Consider the following 22,105-nt stretch of genomic DNA (forward strand, 5'->3'; position numbering starts at 1 on the left):
ATTTTTACAGTGATTGCATAGCCTTTCTTTATATGAGACCTTCAAACCTTTCGCATTCATCGCGAAATCGGTTTGAATCGGAATTTCCTATGTGATCGTCCATCCAGCCACACAGTGTCGCCTAGTTGGACAAAACCTCAAAATTTTATTTTGGATTTTTCATAATTCAAATTATTTTCTGTTTGTAAGCATGTTGAACAGAAGTTTCTCAAAATATTAAGTCCTGAGAGCAAAAGTCCTTTTTTTTTACAGAACTTCGAAAGTGAAATAGATGATTAATTCTAATAAATGTGTTCCAACCTATGTTATTCAAATGCGGATATATGTTTTTAGTTAAGACTCCGATTAGGTCTGATCTGATTTCATTGGGAAGGTTATTCGCTGGACTTATACTTGTCATTCGTTTTAGTCTATGCAAACCTTTTTTCTCGCTCCAACAAGAAGAATAAATAATAAATCGAGCATTAAATTGAAGTAATAATGTTCAGAGTGGCTGTACTTTTTTGAAACAGGTCAGAAAGATAGCTTGTAGTTCATGACACTTGAAAATTAGTGTACTTTCCGAAAACGAATGTCTTGTTTTGTGTCTGAAGGAAACGCGCAGTAGCCTTTGATTACCTGGGGTTCGTAATATAATTTATAAATATCTCTCAGCATTATCAACAATTGAAAAAATGCGTATTTGGGTAAAAATTCACTAAGCCTAATATTTTGGAAATAAATTATCAGATGTAAATGTTAAATTTTCGAATAACCCAACGTACCCAAAATTTTTAGGTAAAAGGAATAAAAAATAAATATCAAATATTAATTAGTCAGAAAATTACCTTAATATGAAGTTTGCATCAAATTCGGGCCACTTTTGAGGTTTTGCCCGACTTATGTATGGAAGGTGATCAATGTGAGCCGTCTCCAAAAAACTGATTGGATACTTCTACCGGGGCATCCGGAACAGTCGATGGTGGCCAATCAGACCAAAGAAACTTTAAATGACTGCCAATGACCCCGAACTACAAATCGAAGTATTTGTGGTCACATTTTAGTAAATTTTTCAATTTAATTTATCGCAGTATACGTTGCAGTGATCACATTCATCACTGCCGAACGCACTAACGAACGCCGATTGTTATAAGAGGATGATTGGGCAGTGGAGTGGAATAGCAGGCTGACCAACGCAAGATGTTACAACTTGTTGGAAACCCTGGCGAAGCTGGATGTAAGGCTGTGCAATGAAGGTTTCGCTAGCACGTTCCGTAAAGACGCTCGGGAATCCATCATCGACGTAACTCTGCAGTTCGTCGCTGGTGGATAACATGAATTTGCGAGTTAGTGAACTGTACACACACAACGATCCACTCCACAATTGGTCGGTGGAATTGAAGTGTAACAGGAAGAATGAGGACTGACGAGCGGATGAGAAAAATAAAGCACTTGCGAATGCCGCTGAGCTATCGGAAACATTAGCGAAAGCATGTGACGTAGCAATGCCGAGGAACAGCCGATGTCCGGAGTATTGTTGGAATGAATGGCTCAGTATCCTCCGGGCTACCAACTTAAAAACAAGCTGAGAGGCAATCAGAGAAGGCTGGAAGCTGACATTCCGAGCTTTTTAATGCGTGATAGTGCTACGCAAGTCCACCACAGTTTTGATACAGCACTTAAATACGAGATTCCCCGATAATTGTCAATGTTCGATTTGTTTCCTTTTTTATGAACTGGAAACATGTGCGCTGCTTTCCAGCAGGAAGGGAATGTACCAGTAGTGAGTGATAGCTCGAAGACTCGCCGAAGTGGTTCAAGAAGCCCGCTGATGCACTTTTTGACAAAAATCGAGGAAACACCATCTGGACTCGGGGAACAAGATGCTTTCAGTTTGGCATTTGCTGCAAGAATGGCAGCATTATCGACTCAAATTCGGTTGATGGTTCGTCCTAGAGAAGGAGTTAAATTAGCGGCGGCAGCGACTTGTTGTGATGGCAGGCGCTCGTTGGAAAAAACGCTTGAATATTTGTCGGAGAACAGTTGGCAAATTTCCTTAGTGTCGGTACCTGAAACTCCATTAAACGACATACAAGATGGCAAACCGGATTCTTTTCGCTGCCCGTTAACATACTTCCAGAACGACTTGGGCTTGGATTTCAGTTGACGCTCGACGTTTCGCTGGTGTCTAAAAAGGCTTTGTTGTTTGTATTCGTGGTTGAGTTGAAAGTAGTGATTTCGTAATGCAAGTGTCTTATGCTTCGAGAATTTTTTAAATGCAGCTCGTTTGGCAGATTTTAAACGTCTAAGGACGGTTGATTGCCAGGGAGGGTGTTCATCGGTACTAATTGTTCGTTTTGGTACATGGCGGTCGATAAGGTAGTTAGGAATACTAGAAAACGTCATTGCTGCTTCGTTCGCTTCGTCATTGTTAATATTTTCGTCCAAGTTTATATCCAACAGCGTGCTAACGATGCTGTCGTAGTCAGCGTTTTTAAAATCGTAGACGATAGAGCTTGAGACGTCTTCAAAATTCACTCCTATGTTACCAGCGAATACAAGATGTAGTGGGGGATGATGACGCACCTACTTGACTAAAGGAGTCGGTGCAGTGCAGCAGTACGGAGCGCAGTCCCGGGCACTTACAAAGCAGAGGTCCAATGTACGTCCATTCTCGTTGGTGACATTATTAATTTGCCGAAGAGTTGCGCTGCTGTAGTTGTCCAAAATGCAACTGGCATTGTTAATAAGCGCAGATTTTTCGATATCCAATCGTAGAAAACCATTACTTGCTTGGCACCACGTCAAGCCAGGTAAGTTGAAGTCGCCCAGTATAACGATATCATCAGACGGGGTGGCGATCGAGGCGATAAAAGAAACGGAGGAAAGATGTACATCGATCAGGCTGGAATCACGAATTCTGTCAGGTGGAAAATACACAACATACAGGAACAGTTTGCGATCGGCAAGTTTCACTGATATCCACACTTGCTCGGAGCTCGCCCACCGGTCATCGTTGATCACTCGGGCTTTTATACCACGGCGAACGGCGATAAGCACACCACCGCCTGATGTCTTGTGGCTGTTGAGGGCATTGCGGTCACAGCGGTAGACATCGAATGTTGAACCAAAGACCTGGCAAGACAGAGTACGGTTGTCGAGCCACCGAGGCGATAACGTCGTAACAGCAATCCGTGGTCGCGAGCAAATGGCTGTCCGTTGATGAATTTAAGCCACCAACATTCTGGTAGTAAACCTCGATGTTGTTGGAGGACGGATCGGGTACAGCAGAGAGCGAAGCCATGTTGCCGTGTAGGAAGATCCTTTCGTCAATCCCACGAACAGTATCCGGACGGTTCACGGTCGCCTGGTCGACTGTGATGAGGGATTCGAGGCATCCCGAATCAACTGCGTCGCGCCCCAAAATACGACTATCGTCTATGAAGAAGGATTAATGCTCTGTGCCATGTAGTCGAAGTACAAGGCCATAAATCGGGTTTGAGAATTAAGCTCGAAGTTTTCAATCACCAACGGGTTCAGAATGTCGCATCGGATGAGCAATCGATATGAGAGTTCCCAAAATCTATTTTTTAGCGGAAGACTCATCGTATGGGTCGAGTGCATGCAACCCAAGGCAATGCGCAAGCAACGATACTGGATTCTCTACAGTTTGATGAAGTGTATGTTCGCAGCAGAGCGGAAACAGAAACACCCGTACTCCGTCACCGACAATATCGTTGTTTGGTACAACCTGATCAGGTCTCCTGGGTGAGCACTCCACCATGTTCCAGTTATTGGTCGGAGAAAATTGATCCTTTGTTGGCATTTCTGTTTCAGATACCTAATGTGACATCCCCAGGTACCTTTCGAGTCGAACCAGACCCCGAGATATTTAAATGTGAAAACCTGGTTGATCGTTGCACCCATTAATAGAAGCTGGAGTTGCGCCGGCTCACGCTTCCTAGAAAAAAACACCAACTCAGTTTTCTCCGTGGAGAACTCAATACCCAGCTGAAGAGCCCAAGCAGACAAATTGTCCAAGGTATTTTGTAATGGTCCTTGCAAGTCGGCAGCTTTGGGCCCTGTAACAGAGACCAGCCCGTCGTCTGCAAGTTGCCTTAGCGTGCATGAATTGGCAAGACAATCGTCAATGTCATTCACGTAAAAATTGTAGAGTAGGGGACTTAGACATGAGCCCTGGGGAAGACCCATGTAGCTAAATCGCGATGTTGTTAAATCGCCATGCGAAAAGTGCATGTGCTTTTCAGACAACAGGTTTAGCAAAAAGTTATTTAAAATTGGCGAAAGACCATGCTGGTGCAGCTTCTCTGACAGAATGTTGATAGAAACTGAGTCAAAAGCCCCCTTAATATCCAAGAAGACTGATGCCATCTGCTCTTTGTTAGCATAGGCCATTTGGATTTCTGTAGAAAGCAACGCAACGTTCGTCCCTTTGCCTTTGCGGAAGCCAAATTGTGTATCTGACAGTAAGCCATTTGCTTCAACCCAATTGTCGAGGCGAAACAAGATCATTTTCTCGAACAACTTCCGAATACAGGACAGCATTGCAATCGGTCGATACGAGTTGTGGTCGGAGGCTGGTTTTCCTGGTTTTTGGATGGCGATGACCTTCACAACAACAAGCGCCTTTTTGCAGTGTCCGGCAGATTCTTCAGCAAGTTGAATTTGATTCTGTCTAACTCTGGGGCGTTATTGTTGCATGATAAGAGAGCAAGTGAGAACTCCACCATCGAAAACGGTGTTTCGTTCGCGGTATCGTGAGGAGACGCGGCGCGGCACGTTTTCTGTACCGGGACAGAGTCCGGGTTATTCAGGCTAAACCAGTACTGAATGTAGGTCTTCGAAATAAAAATGCACAATTTTTCGTAATGGTTCATGAGCTCTTTGTCAAAATGGTCATACAACAGCTTAGTAGTATATATATTGCACGGCCATCCAGCGTGGAATCAAACTCAGAAGAGCAGGAAGTATCAGCAGAGACTTCCTGCTCTTCTGAGTTTGATTCCTTTCGTCGTATCGCCACCAAGGAAAAGCACAACTACCTTCAACAGTGGCGTAGCCAAGGGGGGGTTTTGGGGGTTAAAACCCCCTCCAAACTAAAATATTTCAATTGCAGAAAAAAAGTTTGATGCTGACTAGTTTATTAAATATTTAAATAATAATTTTGGAAGTTTATTATCTGTTCATTACATTGAGAACCTAATATTTTAAACGTTATGGGGACTTTTTGTAAATTGTGAGAATGGGATCTTGTAACTAATATTTTAGTGAGGATCCTATAGTTGATAAATCATGTAAATATCAAGCAAAATAGCACAATGAAAACGCCTACATAGAAACTGATGAAAAATGGCGTTTTACGCTTGTCTCTAACAGGTCAGAATCGGTTTTTATGCGCATTTGATTTTTGTTGGGTTATCACTTATATAAAGTTCCACTAGCTAAGATTGATAAAAAAAATTGAAAATTTTTCACGTTTTTCGCTATTTATGGTGTACATTTGGGTATCGAATTGAATGGCGCCAGGATTCCATAATTTGGAAACCATCAGCCTTTGGAGTTTTAGTATTTAGCAGCATAATTTTGTTGATTAATTTTTCCAGTTGGATACATTACTGATTCCAATCAAATTTAGTTCGAGACTTAGTGTCTTCAGCAATGTTTTCAAGAATACTATTGCAAATAGCTTGGTTGAAGATAGGCGGCAACAAAGAATTTGGGAGAACACCTTGTAGATGACGTTTACTATTCTAGTATGCAAAAGTGACTTCAACGCCACTTTGGTAAAATTTAACTTTTTCGTATTTTAAGTTCACTATGAAAATTCGCATCTTTCAGTGCAAACGACTTCAAATGAAAATTAAAAATAACCTGTTGAAATACGAAAATCAAAGTGGAGAAAGCATGCTTTTACCCGCACCATGCATGATTTGAAAATTGATTTCCTCAAAAATATACTCAATGGCATTTACGTCACCTTTGCATACAAGGGCAGTTCAGTAATGTGATTAATCGGTAATTAACTCCCGCTTAATACCATTTTTATAGATGGGACATACTACTCCCTACATCCTATACTTCGTTAAAATCTCCTTCCAGATCTTCAAAAGCACCCAGTGGAGTGCTCTAGCCAATTCCTCTACTCTGTGTTTGAGTAGCTCACATGACAGTTGATCATTGCCAGCGGTTCAACCGTCCTATTTTTCATGAATCTTAGGTAGATCCGGAATCTGTCGTCGACTGCGCGCGTGTCCAAGCTGATTCTTGCAATACTCTTGTCGTCTACTGCTTCGCATTTTTAAGTGTTCGTCATAATATACTTATCAATCATGAGAATTTCTGCACATTATTTATAAGGTTTACAGACTATCCTGTGCGATAACCGGTTTATACAATGCCCCGGCCTATCAGGATGTTTATGTCACCGATGACGAGCTTAACATTCCGCCATAGGCAGCTATCATAGACATGCTCCAGCTGCGCATAAAATGCAGCTTTCTCGGCTTCGTGAGGTCAGTGTACATTGATAATGCTCTAGTCGAAGAAATGGCCTTTGGTCCACACTACACAAATCCTTGCTGATCGCCTGCCACTTGATCACGCGTTGGCGCATTTTGCTTAGCTCTTGTGCCGTCGCTCGATCCCCGCATTTCCACACATTCTGCCCCGTCTATCAAAGCTCTTCCAATGCTACGGTTTCGAAGTTGCGAATTTTCAGCTCATCCTTTTTTGCTTGATTGTTAGTAAAATGGTGTTTTTGAACTACTCGTTGAACTTGACCTAACCTGTCTCGTAGTCCGGCACCCAACATAACTGACACCTGCGACTGGTATTTAGTTCTGCCTACGGTAGGATTATAGCGCCCTTGCCCGCTCACACCATCCCATTTCGCTATTAGTGCAGAACACAGTAGTACCCAGTCGATCGCGGCCTACAGATTAAATGTCATCAATAGACCCGCCAACATTTTTGAAAAATCTAAGATTTTCGTCAAAACCCCCATCACTTATATCACTTGCTTAACCCTAGAACGTTGCACTTGCGTTTTCCACCTTAGAACGTTGCACTGGGGTAAAAATGTACCCCACGCGTTTGATCGCAATTTTCACAGGTAAAATAGCAAACAAAGGAAATGTATAATACATCATTTTCTTTGTTTTTTAATTGCGAAAACAGTTGTGTAAGTGAAAGTACGGAATTTGTTGAATCAATGATGAATACATAAATTGGTTTGAACAAAATAAAAATTTAATAAATCGCGGTTTTGACTTTTTTCATAAACATTACCATGACTTTGCGAATTTTCAACCGATTTGAAAAAAAAATCAAATTATTCTAAAAGTTGAAAAAATGGTCTTAAAACGCTATAAAATAAAACTTCGATATTTGCAATTATTTGGAAGAGTGAAAGTTTAAAAATCGGGTTTTGGAAAATAACACTAAATTGGGTGGAAATGAAATGAAAAAAAATATTTCTGGCCAGTAACACATTGGTAACACGCAACGTTACTGTTACAGCAGTAATAGTGCGCAAATTATACTTGCGAGTCATTGCTTTGAAAAACTATAAACAATACAACAATAAAAATCACCAAAATGCGAACGATTTTTTGTTCCGCTTCAAAATTAATTTAAATTAATTGAATAAATGATTAAAAACGATTATATAATACTAATTTTTTTTATTCAATTCGTTTATTTGATAAGGCACGTTTGCGTTAGCTTAAAGGTGCCATTTTTTCTTTGTTTTACATTTTGAATTGCTTTAAGCTAGGAGGTTACACATTTAATTAAATTTTGTTTTAATATAATGAAACTAAAGGAATTTTACAGCTAACTTATACATATACAAGAGGGAATAATATAATATTCGTAAGATTTGGGGGAGGGGGGGTGGTTCATTTTGTGTGTTCTTTGTATAGCAATGCGCTTTATGATTTTTAGAAGGGAGATTGTTGGAGCAATTAAATATTAACTAAGGGGAACATTTTACAAGCTCATTAACTAGGAGTGGTTCAATTTTATTAAGATTGGGGGGGGGGATTAATTAGGGCTATTACTGTTGGGCATTTCTTAACGAGATTAATAATATTGATCAACTAAAACTAGAGACATGGGAGAGAGGGTGGACAAGGCTGACAGTTTCCGGCATCTTGAATCAACGGCCAGGATTACAGATTCGGACGGATGCATCATGTATTGGGACGCCGGGCGGTCTTCCTCGAGCCGGCAGGGGTTTCTCCAGATGATTTCGTAGTACGGCTCAGATGCGGATCGGCAACACACCGCGTTGCGCGTGTGATGTTGTACTGTAGGTCTCGTGTTGTTGGGTCATTCGACAGATGTTTTGTCTCGTCTTGGAGTCGCATCAGACCATCGTTGGGGTACGATAGGCGGAAGAGGGCACTTCTGGGAATGATAAGAGATGATAGGGGCAGTTAAATTTGGATATTGATGGTTTTTAGGAACGTGTATATAAGGGACATGTAGATGGGATCGCGGCTTGCTAGTACATCTCGAACCGGGACATTGGGTGATCTTCCTCGGGCCCGAAGGGAATCGAATAGTTGAGATCTGGCAGAACAGTACTCGGCGCATGCCCAGACAATATGATCGATCTCGTGATAACCGTTGCCACAAGCGCAGATACCGCTATCCACGAGCCCAATACGCCGGAGATGAGCATCCAGCGTGTAGTGATTGGACATGAGCCGAGACATCACGCGAATAAAATCTCGACCCACATCTATCCCCTTGAACCAAGGTTTCGTTGATACCTTAGGTATTATCGAATGTAGCCTTCCCAGTTCACCATTGCTCCATGAAGTTTGCCAACTTTCGAGGGTTCTCTGATGAGTAATACTGAAAAATTCGCTGAAGCTAATTGGTCTTTCATATCTATCACCTTGTAAAGCGCCCGCCTTAGCTAAAGAGTTCGCTTCTTCATTACCTGGAATGGAGCAATGCGAGGGAACCCAAACTAAGGTAATCTTGTACGATCTTCCAGACAAAGCGCGCAGGCGCTCCCAGATTTTCCCCAGAAAATATGGAATGTGCTTTCTTGGTTTCAGTGAACGGAGAGCCTCTATTGAGCTGAGGCTATCCGAGACAATAAAGTAATGATCGGTGGGCAAAGTATCAATGACCTCAAGAGTATACTGAATAGCAGTAAGTTCTGCGACGTAAACTGAAGCAGGATCATTGAGTTTGAATGAGGCGGTGAGGTTTTGATTGAATATACCGAAGTCAGTGGAGCCGTCGAGGCTTGACCCGTCGGTATAAAACATCTTGTTGCAGTCGACTTCTCGAAATTTACTATGAAAGATGCTTGTGATCACTTGCGGACGTATGTGATTCGGGATTCCACGAATCTCGTCTTTCATGGATGTGTCGAAGAATACAGTTGAATCAGAAGCATGAAAGAGATTGCCACGGTTGGGATAATGTGAAGAAGGATTGGTATTTTGAGCCATGTAATCGTAGTACAAGGACATAAATCGGGTTTGAGAATTGAGCTCGACAAGCCTTTCGAAATTTGCAATTACTAACGGGTTCAACATATCGCATCGGATGAGCAATCGAGTGCATGCAACCCAAGGCAATGCGCAAGCAACGATACTGGATTCTCTCTAGTTTGATGAAGTGTATGTTCGCAGCGGAGCGGAAACAGCCGTACTCCATCACCGACAATATCGTTGTTTGGTACAACCTGATCAGGTCTCCTGGGTGGGAACCCCACCATGTTCCGATTATTGTACTGAGAAAGTTGATCCTTTGTTGGCACTTCTGTTTCTGATACCTAATATGACATCCCCAGGTTCCTTTAGAGTCGAACCAGACCCCGAGATATTTGAAAGTTGAAACCTGAGCAATAGTTTGACCCATTAATTGAAGCTGTAGTTGCGCTGGTTCACGCTTCCTTGAAAATACGACTAGCTCAGTTTTCTCCGTGGAGAACTCGATATCCAGCTGGAGGGCCCAAGCAGACAAATTGTCCAAGGTATCTTGCAATGGTCCTTGCAGATCGACGGCTTTGGGTTCTGTAATAGAGACCACACCGTCATCTGCAAGCCTCCATCTGAAGGAGGCTTAGACATGAGCCCTGGGGAAGACACATGTAGCTAATTCTTGATGTCGATAAATCACCATGCGAAAATGCATGTTTTTCGGACAGCAAGTTTAGCAAAAAGTTGTTTAGAGTCGGTGAAAGACCATGCTGGTGCAGCTTCTCAGAAAGAATTTTGATAGAAACTGAATCAAAATCCCCCTTTATATCTACACAGAAAAAAATATTTTGTAATTTTAAGTTTATTTTCATGCACATATTTGGAGCATGAATATAAATGTAAAATAAAGTTCCACCAAAAATCCACACGACTTGTCGTGCTTTCTTCAACGAATTTAATTATAATTCTACACGTGGATTGAAAATTACAGTTCCTTCAATCGGAAAACCAATGCACTTCAATGTATTTTTTACTCGCTTATTGCTGTAAAATGAATGACATGTAATATTACACGATTGAAACTGTAAAATTGTATGCTTTTTGATGCTCCAATTGAGTGCAGTGATTTTAACGTTATTTTCAATCAAAGTTTTGATTCAATCTTTGTATGTTTACATTCGTATTGATTTACATGTCGTTTAAATTTCATTATTTTTTTGTGTGTAGGAAAACTGATGCCATCTTCTCTTTGCTAGCATAAGCCATTTGAATTTCTGTAGAAAGCAACGCAAGACAGTCGTTCGTGCCTTTGCCTTTGCGGAAACCAAATTGTGTATCTGACAGTAAGCCATTTGCTTCAACCCAATTGTCGAGGCGAAAAAAGATCATTTTCTCGAACAACTTTCGGATACAGGACAGCATCGCAATCGGTCGATACGAATTGTGGTCGGAGGCTGGTTTTCCTGGTTTTTGAATGGCGATGACCTTCACTTACCTGCAGTCATGAGGGACAATATTACCCTCAAGAGACTTATTAAATAAATTCAACAAGCGTCTCTTGGCAGAGTCTGGCAGATTCTTTAACAAGTTAAATTTGATTCTGTCTGGCCCTGGGGCTTTTTTGTTACATGACAAGAGAGCAAGTGAGAACTCCACCATCGAAAACGGTGTTTCGTTCGCGTTATCGTGAGGGGACGCGGCGCGGTAGATCTTCTGTGTCGAGGCGGAATCCGGACAAACCTTCTTGGCAAAATCGAATATCCAACGGTTTGAATATTCCACGCTCTCGTTAGTACTGTTTCGTTTCTGTAAACGCCGGGCCGTACTCCAAAGAGTGCTCATCGATGTTTCTCTCGTTAGTCCGTCGACGAACCGGCGCCAGTAGCTACGTTTTTTGGCTTTCATCAAACTCTTCTTGCGTGTTAACGAGGGGTAATGATTTTGGAGGTCCTGTAGCAAAACACCAATTTAGATGTAATAGCTCAAAGCTGGAAATTATATTTTTTATAATAAACAATCGTAGGCAATTAATTTAGCATTTACTCACATTCAGTCTCCTAATTAAATTCCAAATGCTCGCCAACAGAGTGAACTCCTAGCTCAAGAACTTTCTAATTGATAGATTTATAATTGAACTGTAATTAACGTTTAGTATTTCGAGTGAGTATAAACTGAAATTTTCTGCCTAAAGGTTAGTTTACATATACTGCCATGTTGAGTTCAACCTTATTCTACCTGCTTGTTCGTCTGACAGTACAAACTTCAGCACGGTGGCTCAATAGTTTGGCTCTTGATATCGAGGGGTAAAGTCGTCACAGTTTTCCCGCAACATTCTCCCCCACGCACAGTGGTCCCAAAGAGCAAAAAAGGGGGTTTTTTAGATTGCGTCAAAACGGTTTAGCAATATGGTGTCTTTGAGAAAGTTTCTTGGAGTAGAACCATCCTTCTTTCTGTCTTATCAGATTAATGATTAATCCCCCTAATAGTGAGTTACGAAATTTATTTTCTTCAATAATTCAGATAGACAAATACTTACTTCAGCAAAGTTGTAGAGAAACTCGTTACAAACATTTTATCCGAAGACTTCAACTCTCTATCTTTTAAGGTTTTTGAGATATGGGACATTATTTGTAAAAGGCCCCTTAAAAACAGTTTTTTCATCATAAGTTTTCTTCTAGATTTTTTCCATTATATAAATGTTCTAGAACATTGTTTGGACTATTAAACTGCATTACTTTGCCGAAGACGGAAACTTGCTATCGCTAGTATGTGTGGAGATATTCACATTTTTTGATTGAAAATAGCTCTTTTTCCAATGCCGATAACTTTCAAACGGGCAAAAACGGGCAAACCACTTCATAAACAAATTAAAGTGCAAGAAAAGCACAACAAATGCTGGAAAAATCAGATCTCCCCAAGGCGGCCCTCTATGGAAATACTTGAGCTGAAGTTTGTCTCATTCCGTCATCAAATGCAATTGATTACTCGCCGTTTGGTTGCACTTGCGCCATTGTTATGAAGTAGGCGCAAGGGAATTGTCAGTTTCCGATATCAGGCGTATGCATTGAGTTTTTGAACAACTGTAACTTTTGACCCAAGCAAACAGAAGTTCGGATAATACTTAAAAAGCACACTTTAAAATTCACAAAAAGTTCTTAGCGAACTTTCAAGCTGCTCAAGCTTTAATAGAACTGCTTAACCTGCTATTAGAACATAAAACGTATTGCAAAATTACTTAAAACGAGAAGCTTATGTAGTTCCTTTATATCAACTTTCGGTTGCTTGGGTATTTACTCAAGACGTGCTTACAAAAGTAAGAAAGCATAATTATTACGACTTTAACCCTTTATTTCAGAACTAACAGTAGGGGATGGGTGTAGCGTAGTTGGTAAATGGATTGCCTTGTACGCAGCGCACCTGGTTCGAGTCCCGACCCCGCACATAGGGTTAGAAATTTTTCATGAGATTTTTCTAACTCGAAGAGGCGAATGACCTTAAGGTGAAAACCTCTATAATCGAAATAAAAAAAAACTAATAGTAATATATGGTGATGTATTTAATGCCGGAACAGCTCTAGTATGGACAAACTTAGGCTCTAGTATTTCACTAGAGGGCCGCCTTGGGGAGATCTGATTTTTCCAGCATTTGTTGTGCTTTTCTTGCACTTTAATTTGTTTACAAAGTGGTTTGCCCGTTTTTGCCCGTTTAAAAGTTATCGGCATTGGAAAAAGAGCTATTTTCAATCAAAAAACGTGAATATCTCCACACATACTAGCGATAGCAAGTTTCCGTCTTCGGCAAATTAATGCAGTTTAATAGTCCAAACAATGTTCTAGAACATTTATATAATGGAAAAAATCTAGAAGAAAACATATGATGAAAAAACTGTTTTTAAGGGGCCTTTTACAAATAATGTCCCATATCTCAAAAACCTTAAAAGATAGAGAGTTGAAGTCTTCGGATAAAATGTTTGTAACGAGTTTCTCTACAACTTTGCTGAAGTAAGTATTTGTCTATCTGAATTATTGAAGAAAATAAATTTCGTAACTCACTATTAGGGGGATTAATCATTAATCTGATAAGACAGAAAGAAAAGGGGTTCTACTCCAAGAAACTTTCTCAAAGACACCATATTGCTAAAGTCAACCGTTTTGACGCAATCTAAAAAACCCCCTTTTTTGCTCTTTGGGACCACTGTGCCACGTGTCGCCCGATGTCCTGTTTCGGCGTCACCTCCAATATCTAACAGGGCTAGCTTGTCGACTGCACGCTCTCACAATATCCCATTCGCTGTTTGTCCATCCACTCGACGTACTCTGGCATCCTTGCCTGAGTAAGTTTTCAATACGCGCCCCCGAAGCCAACGATTACGAATGCCGTCATCTACGACCAACACCAAATCACCCTCTTTGATTGGTTTCACATCATGGAACCACTTTGTCCTCCTCGAAATCATGGGCATGTATTCTGTAACCCAACGACGCCAAAATCCATCCAGTGTATGCTGAATCCTGTTCCAGCTATATCTCATCGCGGCTTCCGCTCCTACTGGGTCCTTTACCGGTTGTTGTACACTCCTAGAACTCAGCATCAGGAAATGGTTAGGGGTCAAAGCCTCACTATCTGCATTTTCCAATGGAACGAATGTCAGAGGTCGTGAATTTACCATATGCTCCGCCTCTGTTAATAGTGTGACCAGAGACTCCTCATCCAATTTGCGTTCAACGGGAATTGCGCCCAATGCAGCTTTCACTGATCTCACAATCCTCTCCCAGCAACCTCCCATGTGTGGTGTCGCCGGTGGATTGAATCGCCACTGCGTGTGCGCATCGGTGAATGTGCTGCTCAGCTCGTTGTTGATTGTCATGTGCAGGTCATGCGACAAGTCTCTGCTGGTACCTTGGAAGTTCGTTCCCCGGTCTGAGTAAATCTCCTGTGGTGCTCCTCTGCGAGCTATGAATCTGCGAATGGCTTTTTACACGAATCCGACTTGCGACGATTTCTAAATGAACTGCACGGATCGTCCAACAGGTAAAAAGCGCCACCCACCGTTTCGCAGAACTGCGTCCAATCTTAATAAGAAACGGGCCGAAATAATCTACGCCCGTGAACGTGAATGGGCGCACGAAAGGAGACAATCGAGCACGTGGAAGGGGTGCCATCATGGGAGCTACCGGAACAGCCTTGTAGACATGACACCAGCTACATTGTTTCGCAATTGATCGAACTAGAACTCGCAATCTTGGAACGTTGAACCTCTGTCTTATCTCGTTGACTATCGTCTCATTGTTAGCGTGGTGAAACTGACGATGGTAGTAGTTCGCAAGCAACTCTGTTATGCGATGATGTCTTGGAAGAATGATAGGATATCTAGCGTCATATGCAGCGAACTCGGCGGCCTCCGTACGACTTCGAACACGTAAAACTCTGCTATCATCTATCATTGGAGACAACTTCAATATGCTATGAATTCTCAAACCGTTTTCGGTCTTTCACCGGTAGCTGCAAGTTTTGAGTGAGTGTAGCGACCTCGTCTGGATATGCATCTGCTTGCGCCCAACGCCATAAACTTTGCGCGTGTTAAACAAACTGTCCATGGTTTCTGCTCACGGTGCAATTTGCGAGCGATGAAACGATGAACGTAGGCAGTAGTTCGTAAAAGTCTTTCCCATTTTGAAAACCGTTCTAGCTGTACCACTGGTTTCGTTACGAAATGAAAAAGCGCAAAAGCAGGGCGCAGTTCCTCCGGTGTACGGTCTATGGTCTCGACACAATCTTGTGGCCATTCTCCTTCATGGTCGTATAGGAACCTATGACTTACATAAAACTGGGCATTTGGCTCAAATGATGGCCCTTTCTTTCCCCATTTAGTGGCTTCATCTGCAACGTTCATTCGTGATGGGCAATATCTCCATTGAACTGCTTTCAATAACGTCAGAATCTCGTTCACTCGAAAAGCAACATACGGTCGATACCGGCGAAGATCTGAGGATCCTATCCACTGGAGTGTGGTTTTGGAATCTGTCCAGAAAACAACCCGTGAGATTAAGAGGGATTGGCCGTCAACGATATTTTTCTGCAAACGGGTTCCTATAATAGCCGCTTGGAGCTCGAGACGTGGAATTGAAAGTGGTTATAGAGGAGCGACCTTTGTTTTGGATGCCACCAATTCACACCGTACATTTTCGCGGTCCATCAAACGGAAGTACGCCACCGCAGAGTATGCTTGCTCACTGGCATCGACAAAAATGTGAAGCTCCAACGATTTTAGACTATCCGGATGGTAATTCTTGAAGTAGCAGCGAGGAACTTTTACCATTTCTATCTTATGTAGCAGGGCAATCCATTGCTTCCAGCGTCCAGAGAGTTTGTCCGGAATGGGGTCGTTCCAACCCACGCCTGATCGCCAAACATCCTGGATTAATATCTTTCCATGAACAACGAACACAGAAACCAAACCGTTCGGATCGTAAATGCTCATCACTATGCTCAGCAACTGCTTTTTCGTAGGGACCATTTCTCCAGTCAGCAACTTCATGTTGTCCTCTCGAATATTCAATGAGAATGAGAACACGTCCTCTTCCGGTATCCATACCATTCCTAGCAGTCGTTCGAAACCGTTTTCCTTTTCGATCACGAAGCTTTTTACTGTCGAAGGATTAACGGTCCCGATTTTCTGCAACACCGTTTGATCATTCGAAATTCAATTGCGTACCCCACGCCAACTTTGACACCTGCTTCTACGAAGGCTATAAGCAAACTGGCTATACCACCTTTTCCTACTCTTACTAGGAACTCTAAATTGAATTATGGTTATGGTCCCAGAAAATGCCGAATTCTCGTTTTTACATGGCTCCAATGAAGACGTGGGGTACATTTGTACCCCAGTGCAACGTTCTAGGGTTAATCGCTTCAGTTTCTACGGCCGCTGTACCATTGGGTAATGTAGGAACAGCCGGTAGTTTGGACGTTTTCTCTCCTGTAACTAAAATCACCAACCTGTCTTCTTTTTTTCGCTGATATTATTCGGGATCATTTTTCCATCCCAATGAATGGTTAACGGAACATTCGGGTTGAAGTCTTCTTTGATCTGATGAAAATGAAAAGCTTTATTTAATTAAAGCAACACCAGCAGTTTCAAAATGTATGAACACAACTAAAATTCTTCTGTTCTCTGAAGATTTTACAACAATGGGATGTCGAGTTTCAGTAATCTCTTTTTACTTTTTGTTAACATTACTTCTCTGTTTCCTAGCTTCCCTATTCATAAAAGTCTGAAAGAAAATCAACCTTACCTCTTCCGCCTTTTCCTTTATATGAAACCGGCGAGTTAGTCTTATGGTTTTATTATTGATTGAATAGCAGGACTCGTTATCAATTTTTATATGTTTGTCTTAGATAAGCGCTTTCAGTATAATCGACGCGCTTCTATTGCTTGTCCCGGTTCGCTCTAATGCTGCTGCAACATTGGCCGAAATGATATTTTGTTTACAGGATCTTTTCTTCGCAGGTGTCGGTAAATGATTTTTGTTTGGGTCACTATCAGTGTCATCCAAAACCAATTTTTTGTACGGTCTTTTTCGACTGGCGCCCTGCTTGAATGAAGTAACATTAACTATCCTTGTCATATGGATTTGATAAATTCAAATAAAATTCATTATATCGTTTAGTGAAGGTTATTTAAAATTCGGAAACTAAGAATTATTGAACTCATCATATCATCAAGGTCGAATAACTTAAGGGGGGTAAGGGTTTCATCGTGAAAAAACAGTTTTTTTGCGATTTTTTTAGAACTTTGCGTAAAGCAAATTTGTCAATTTTTTGTACATTATGGTGTGTCATTTCAATAACATGACTCGGTGACGAAACTTTTTGTAGAACGTCTCTGGAAAAACATGATTTGCGGTGTTACCTGCCATTCCAAAACTACTTAACCGATTTCTTACAAACTTTGCATACACCTTCTATGTAAAAATACCTAACCCCTACGTAGAGATTTTGAGATAAATTTTCAATTAGGGGTTTTTTTACTCATTTGTTATTGAAATTTCACTGAATGTTATTGAAATGATACACTATAATGTACAAAAGTTTTGATAAATTTGCTTCAAGCAAAGTTGTAAAAAAATGGTGTTTTTTCACGCTGAATCCTTCCCCCCCCTACTGAAATAAAGTAGTAATACATACCAATTCGTTACTCTGCGGTTTTACGCAATCCAACTTCTTTTCAATCGGATTCAAGAATCCGTTTCGTTGCTTTAAGCATCTTTCACTCTTCTGACTGTATACAAAACCATTGCATAAATTTATTCCGATTTATATTATAATTATCTTAAATATTTACTTTTCCATTCTCGTACAGCCATTTTTATTTGCCATGTGACATGAAGCTTTGCTTTGAACTCATGTCCTGGTAATTGCATGCTTAACACGCTGTCCGTTACTTCTGAAATGCACTGAGCCAGCGGTAGTCTATCCAAACGTTGTTTGTTGAACTTCTCGCATGGTTGGAACTACGTTTGTTGTAATTTTGCTTGTATTTTTCAACATACGGAACATGGAAATCAGACGCCAAAATTTCTTTGTTTATGTACATTTTGAAAGTCAAACGTCCCAACTTTACTGAACTGTATCTCTAGGATGAGATTCTAAGTCCAAGCCGAAGTAGGCCACGATCATTTAGAGTAGATTATTTTCGAGCAACCAACAGCAGACCATCCGATACAATTTCATCATTCATAAGTCATAACTGATAAAACGGAGTTTTTTGACATCATGCAAATTTCAACAGATTTCCTGCGAAAGCCGGCAAACGAGTGGAGTGAAGATAAGGGTTACCTCTATGCAAAACCACGAGTGTCTCCCTTGATGATTGTCAACGATGTGGCTGAACGAGGCGTAGAGCTAATTTCTGATTTCAACAACAAATCCACTAGAGACCCAGTTCGACAACAATTTTTGCTTCAGGTGATCGAACAGGTGATCTGAATACATACGCCCATGAAATTGAGCTAAAGATTTTGAATAATTCGACACAGATCTTTTATTAGGGCCTAAGGCGCAGTGTACTCAAATGGAGAAAAATCAGTTTCAATATTCGGCGATGCTTTTTCTAAATGTAGTTTTTATTGTAGGGGAACCGGGGGCAAGTCCGACACCGTGGGTAAGCCCGACACCCCACGACTTTTCCCATATATCAAATTTTAAATCACATAATAATAACAGGATATCATTAGTACGATTATTTTGAGCATTTCGAGACACATAGATGTCATATAGATTCATCCAACGTCACAAAATAAACAAAATATGCGAAAGGAAAGTTGATGCGCGCTTGGATGTTATTTTTAGTTGAAACATTTTATAGTGCTAACAGCAATCTGCTCTCCATATCATTATTTATCTGCGTTGAGGATAAGCTTGAGTACTCCGACACTGTTTATTGGGCATTTATCAAAAATGTGCACTGTTGGGGTAAGACCGACAGTTTTAGGAGGGGTAACATCGACACGCTGTTTAGATGGTTGAGTTCATTTTTGATTCAATGCGAACGACTGGGAGTTGTTTATGGTATTCAATTACACTATCATAACATCATGTTAATATTTGAAATGCACGGAAAATTTGCATTTATTCCTTGTCAGTATTGTCTTAAACCTACCAAAAAACTAAAAATCTAATTGAGCGCGATTCATAGTTTTATTATAAAACGAAAGGAAAAAGGATAAGCTAATATGAGATTCTAAAATGATATTGAAGAACAATTTCCATCGACTGCCGATTCTTGATCAACAGAGTTCCGAAAAATCATAACATGAACCGGATAGCTTACTACAAAGGCGTATGTTACTTCTAAGTAAATGAATCCTAGTAACAGGGGATATATTCTGTTTGCAGAACGGATGTTACTCCTTAGAATGGCTTCATAAGCGACAATAAAGCTTGAAAAGATTAAGGAGGAAAATCTTTACCATAATACAAACCAAGTGTTTGTTCACACCACACATTCGTATGCTCTTCCTCTTGCTACGCGACGAAATTCCAGAAAGCATGCATTTGCATCACACATACTCATATACACATAATTACACTTTATCACACATACACAACACAATTTTTAATGAAAAAAATTGGACAAAAAGAAAGCTAACAAGGATGCCGCTCTTGCCACTTCGGGGTGTCGGTCTTACCCGCAGCGTTTTTAAAATGATATTTTTCTCCATTTTGTAGCAACCAATAATTTTTAATGAAACCAATTTTTTGAAATGCTGAAAAAAATATATCTTGTTAAGAGCCATCTAAACAAGGATTATGCACAGAATATACAATTTTTGGAGCTTTGTGGTATTTTAGAAAAATGATTGCGCTTAAGGTGTCGGACTTGTCTCCGGTTCCCCTAGGTATTAGACCTGTGCGCCGCCGCGCCACGCCGCCGCCACCGGTAATTTTTAACGTACGCCGACGCCGAACGGTAGATCGGCGGCGCGCCGCCGATGCATTTTTCCCGCGCCGACAATTCGCGAACTCTAAAATTGTTGACTCATAATTTTATCCACAAATCTGGACCGAATATACGACGTTAACTGATTGATGATTTATCACATCTAGATCATTCTTTGGTATTAGTGGTCGTCAATTGGATTACAAAATTAAAATAATCTTGATATTTTCTCGAAAACCATTACACGACACTCGTTATATAATTCAAAGATCCATTCTTGCTTCGTCAACTGATTATGATTGTGAGCATATAAGTTTCAATTCACCATTCGTGTGCGTGAAATGGTCCACAAATTAAAAAATACTTCCACTTTCAAGATATATGTGCGTGAAATTTACGATTATGTGCCTGATCCTAATCTTTGCACGTAATCAATTTCACTGGAACGCAGTGTATTATTCATTGATTTTTTAACCGATTCTTAATTCCTAACATGCTACACACGATTCACCAGTCGAGTTCGTGAAACTGTTCATGATGTAATTCATGAAGTAATTAATTTTCCACATAATCTTATTATACTTACGTAAACAATTACAAGGAACTTAGACTATTATTCATGAATTATTCGCTCTGCTTTTTGGTTTTGAAATTTCTATGTGAGCTATTGTGTACAACTGCTAGCAACCAGTCTCATAGGCACGAGCATTAGATACAAAGACATTACTAGGACCTGTAACCCTGTTATTCCTTTGTTAAAATTCAGAGAAATGTTCGGAATTAAATGAAACTGCGCTGAGCAAAATACATTACCAAGCCACAATTCATGTCCGTGAAATAATTTAGAAAACTATAAGACACGTGACTCTGTGCAAAAAATCCAACGGTAAGCTCAAGACTAAAATATCACGATAACACGACGAGAATTTACGAAAATCGTTGCACGTCGTTCAATTCTTGACTGCTTTAGTCAATAAAGTTAATACAAATCAATGTTTCATCGAGTTATGAATTAGAATCATAAAAATATTAAACATATTCAGACACAACCACCTACTAATAATTTGAGTATAATGTCATCTTTTTTGCGTGAACTAGTTTTGTGAAAACACAAAAATTATTTTCAATACGAGGTTTATTTATAATTGATTGAATCGTGACCTGAGAGGGTAAGATTTCTAGTCTCATAAATTATTCATCGTGTGATCTAGCCCCACTCAAGAAATATTTTCAGTGTCAGTTGCACCAGCCCGGTATCACAGACAAATAAGACGTAACACGAGATAAATTTTCATCACTCGTAGTAAAAAAACGGTCGATTTAATTACAAATCGGTGGCATTAGTGAAGAGATTTTGACACAGAGCTAAATGCGTTACTTAGTTTCCGCACTCACCCGAAAACGTTACGGTCTTTTTAATCTCATGCAAAGCAAAACAAACAATATGGGCCGGAAATGAGAAATTCATTCTTGTCGAAGTGCCCAAGGTGGGAGTTGTTCACAACCATTTCTTAAGTTACAACACGATGCCGATCAGTGAGTAAGCACATAACAGGATGTTAGTAATTTAATTGATTCGGTGTATCGAATGTATGTAATGGATTAGAATTTGTTGGTCCCCGGAACTGCTGGAGAACTGCTTGAGGGCGGGGTGCAGGTGCTACGAAAAGTAGAGATACAGTCAGACCATTTTCAATCAGACTTGTTTAGTGATCAGTTTCAACCTAACAGGAGCTAACACGTCAAGTCGTGGAATGATTATGATTGATAGTAACTGTATATTTAGGTTTCGTCAGGGTGTAGATCTGTATGATTCCAGCACATCGAGCACACTTTGCACTCAAGATAGAAGCAGACCGTACGTTGTAAGAAAATGTAGTGCCAGGGAATCGTATGCCTTATCATCGTGGCGATGTTGTACTTACAAGAAGTAAAAGTAAACACCAGCCTGGAAAATGAAGTAATGTGTCTACCTTGAAAGGTGTCCTTACACGATCATTAATAGTGACATTTCTGCGCAGTAAGGGTTCCTGATATCTGTGGGATTCTAAAAGAGCGACAGTAAACAATCCAGGGACAACTTGACAGATAGTGCTTGTTTCATATATGCACCACCGATTTGATGGTGGCGCTAGTATGCCTTCTATTTTGGTTTTCTTGTTGTGTGAAGTTTGAAATCGTTAAATCATTGGTGCTTTTTATCTCGAGAAATGTAAAT

General features: G+C 40.5%; 1 protein-coding gene across 4 annotated transcripts in view; it reads left to right on the forward strand.

The window, feature by feature from the left end:
- The window catches only part of LOC131682791 (probable cytochrome P450 303a1), a 202,671-nt gene that overhangs the window by 56,161 nt on the left and 124,405 nt on the right, over window positions 1-22,105 (forward strand). Inside the window, exon 1 of one of the 4 annotated variants that reach the window (XM_058964542.1) lies at window positions 18,308-18,413. The exons of the other annotated variants lie outside the window; for them this stretch is intronic. Coding sequence (XP_058820525.1) covers window positions 18,315-18,413 — 99 coding nt within the window. The 5' untranslated portion in view covers window positions 18,308-18,314. Of the gene's footprint in view, window positions 1-18,307; window positions 18,414-22,105 lie in introns of those variants that run through there. 4 annotated transcript variants of the gene reach the window in all.

This window comes from Topomyia yanbarensis, chromosome 2 (assembly GCF_030247195.1).
Source record: "Topomyia yanbarensis strain Yona2022 chromosome 2, ASM3024719v1, whole genome shotgun sequence".
Taxonomy (NCBI): Eukaryota; Metazoa; Arthropoda; class Insecta; order Diptera; family Culicidae; genus Topomyia; species Topomyia yanbarensis.